The following is a 3,123-nucleotide window of genomic DNA, read 5'->3' as shown; positions in this document are numbered from 1 at the left end:
CAATCAGCCTTGAACTATTTCACTTCATGTGTAATGAATCTATAACATATGGAATCTTTACTTTTCGAATGAAATTAGGCCAACAGAAAATAATGAACTTTTCCACAATTTATTTTAATTCTAATTTTTTGAGATGCACCTGTATAAGGCTAATGTAGACATCAATACATAAACATTCTACATAAAAACCAAACAAACAAATATAAACAATACATATAAATACTGATACAAAATATTGGTATTTGAGATTTAACAATAGCTGTTGAAATACACAGTCATGACACATACCTGTACCAACATATCATTTACCATTGAAACAACGTACCACTGTCAAAGTACTCTAGGTCCAATATTATCTGAAACTGAAGGGGAGAGGATTAAGATGGCATTCATATGAAAAATGTAACACTATCAGATTTTATTTTATTTTGTCTTTTACATTCAAGCAGTCTTATAAAAGACAACACAAGAAAGTTAAAGGTGGGATAGGTAGTTTGCTTTTGTCTTTATTTGGTAAAATTGGGATAATATCCTTTCAGCTATCAGTAACAGAAGTGCTCTGAGAATAAACTTGGATCTCTGTGTTTACCGCTGCCTCTGTATTTTGTATTCAAAGAATGCACCACGCCCGAATGTATTGACCAATCAGGGCCTCTACCTCGCCACACCTACCAGCCATGTTTGGAGGGAGGGACTACATCATGATTGACAGGAGGGAGGGGCGGGTTCTTTTGAAAAAGATGACCAATCGGAGGCCTTGTTGATGTCAAACTACCTACCCCACCTTTAAGTCATCAATGGTGCATTAAATGTATCTCTAACACACAAAACATTTCAAGGTGGGAACAAACTATTTCTAATAGAATTTGGAATAGACAACACATTTAAAAAGTGCCAAACATTCATTGCTACATTTTACTCCGACTTCTCCCGCTGTGGCAAGCTACGAGCTAACAGAGGATGTTTGATAAAGGGAGAGAGTGTGTATGTGTGTGTGTGTGTGTGTGTGTGTGTGTGTGTGTGTGTGTGTGTGAGAGTGTGTGTGTGTGAACGTGTTTTTTCTTCCGCATGTAGTATGTGTCGATCTTAGTATTCATGTGTGTATATGTGAAGTACAAATGTGTGTATTACTATTTGTCAGTGTGTGTGTGTGTGTGTGTGTGTGTGTGCATGCATACCTGTGTACTGTATGTGTATTAAGCACCTCAGCCAATGAGAATGTGCTGACAGGAGTCATGTGAGCGCACCCCAAGTGTCTCTGGCTGACCAGACACTATAAGCCAGTGTTTCTCTTGGGCCTCGGGCCACAAAACAGTGCTCCCCAAAATGGCGGTGCAGGACCCACTGGTTGGTTGCCGCCTGTCCTTCTCCAGTCGTAGCTTAAAGCTGGATAGCATTTGAAAAACACGGTCTGATCTATTTCATGATAGGCACGATTATTGGGAGCCACCGTCCGAAAACCTGTCTTTAGACTGGGCCGGGAGGCCTGCGTGGGCCTAGGGCTGGCTGTCCAGGAGGGCTCTGTGTATCTCCTGGAAGGAGGGCCTGTCCTTGGTGTTCCTCGTCCAGCAGCTGAGCATGATCTTGTAGACGGAGTCGGAACACAGCACCGGCTGGGGAAGGTAGATCTGCAGCACACAGAGAGCACAGCCAGGGGTGTGAGGCAGGTTGCACGTCTAGCTACAATGTCCTTGTGTGTGTGTGTGTGTGTGTGTGTGTGTGTGCTGAGGGGATTTATTCTAATAATTAAGAAACGAGTAGTTGAGAATGCCAAGGTTCATCTTTGCAAGTCCAAAGCTGGTCACTTTTATTCCAAATAGCTCTGGAGTTTGCAAAGCCGGGCTCTCTGAGGGAGACAGAGCAGTGATCATCCTCAAAACACAGCATCATATACACTGAGGGTACAACCCATACACACACAACTCCACTAACCAATGATATGAGAGGGTTACCAGTCAGTAGGCCAGTTCTGCAGGTTAACAGCTGAACCGTACATTAAGAATGATGACAGAGCTGGGAGGAGGGGCCCCCTGGGGGGGGGGGGGGGGATCTCCTGCCATAAAACCTTTAAAGCCTAGAGGAGGGGGGCATCGGGGCAAAAAAAAAACAGGAGACAGCTGCTCTACTGGGTCACACACAGGCCAGTGTGGAACCAAATCAAGATGTCCTATGACCGTGTCTTGAACGGAGAGTAAACCTATGAGAATGTTGATGTTGTGAAATTGTTGAACAGCTGTTGATGCCTGTTGCAGTGATGATGATGTTGATGCGATGATGTTGGTGAGGATGGTGATGACGATGATGGTGGTTGGTGACATTGTGGTGTTGGTGATGGGCGTACATTTTAATGTTTTCTGTATGCTTGATGTGTAAACAAATTCCCCTCTGGGGCAATAAAGGTTTCAATTCAATGTATCTATTATTGTGCTGCCTCTCACCTGTCTTTTCTGATCCCTGAAGAACTCCCCTGTGTTCTCTATGACCTGCTCGTCAGTCAGCTGGGAGTAGGGCTGCTCCTTGCAGAAGGTCAGCGTCTCCCACAGCGTCACGCCGAACGCCCACACATCGCTGGCCGTGGTGAACTTGCCCTGGGGGAAGACAGGCAGGTACAGTCAACCGTCTGGCTTGGATATCCTTATTCCCTTAAGTACAATCTCCATGTGAATCGCAGATAACCACCCTGCAGTGAAATACAGTTAAATGGACGAACGCCCCCGTTCACATGCCCAGTCCAGTAAAAGGGCGCCGTTCCATCAGTGTCCACCAGGGGGCCCTCACCAGCAGGATGCTTTCCCAGGACATCCAGCGTATGGGTAACACCGCGCGCCCCTGGATGCGGTAATAGTCCCCGCTGTACAGGTTCCTGCTCATGCCGAAGTCGGCGATCTTGATGGTGAAGTTTTTGCCCACCAGGCAGTTCCTGGTGGCCAGGTCTCGATGGACGAAGTTGAGGGAGGAGAGGTACCTCATCCCCGACGCTATCTGAGTAGCCATGTAGCGCAGGTTACCGGAGCTAGAGGGGGAGAGAGAGCCAGGGGGCGGAGAGTGAGCGAGCGAGCGAGCGGTGACACACACACACACACACACACACACACACGCGTGCGCACGCAGTCCTCCCACCTG

At 46.7% G+C, this 3,123-nt stretch overlaps 1 protein-coding gene across 1 annotated transcript in view; it reads right to left on the bottom strand.

Annotated features, from left to right (window-relative positions):
- Positions 1-1,496: 1,496 nt before the first annotated feature.
- Positions 1,497-3,123, bottom strand: part of LOC311313660 (discoidin domain-containing receptor 2-like) — a gene marked incomplete at both ends in the record, with an annotated part of 6,734 nt that continues 5,107 nt past the window's right edge. The window contains 4 exons of the mRNA XM_084443834.1: positions 1,497-1,628; positions 2,439-2,588; positions 2,779-3,013; positions 3,121-3,123. The exon at positions 3,121-3,123 is cut by the window's right edge and continues 195 nt beyond it. Coding sequence (XP_084299960.1) covers positions 1,497-1,628; positions 2,439-2,588; positions 2,779-3,013; positions 3,121-3,123 — 520 coding nt within the window. The remainder of the gene's footprint in view (positions 1,629-2,438; positions 2,589-2,778; positions 3,014-3,120) is intronic.

Source organism: Borostomias antarcticus, assembly GCF_949987555.1.
Source record: "Borostomias antarcticus genome assembly, chromosome: 10".
Lineage (NCBI taxonomy): Eukaryota > Metazoa > Chordata > Actinopteri > Stomiiformes > Stomiidae > Borostomias > Borostomias antarcticus.
The sequence above is the reverse complement of the archived record's forward strand: the minus strand, read 5'-3'. Positions and strand labels throughout refer to the sequence as shown.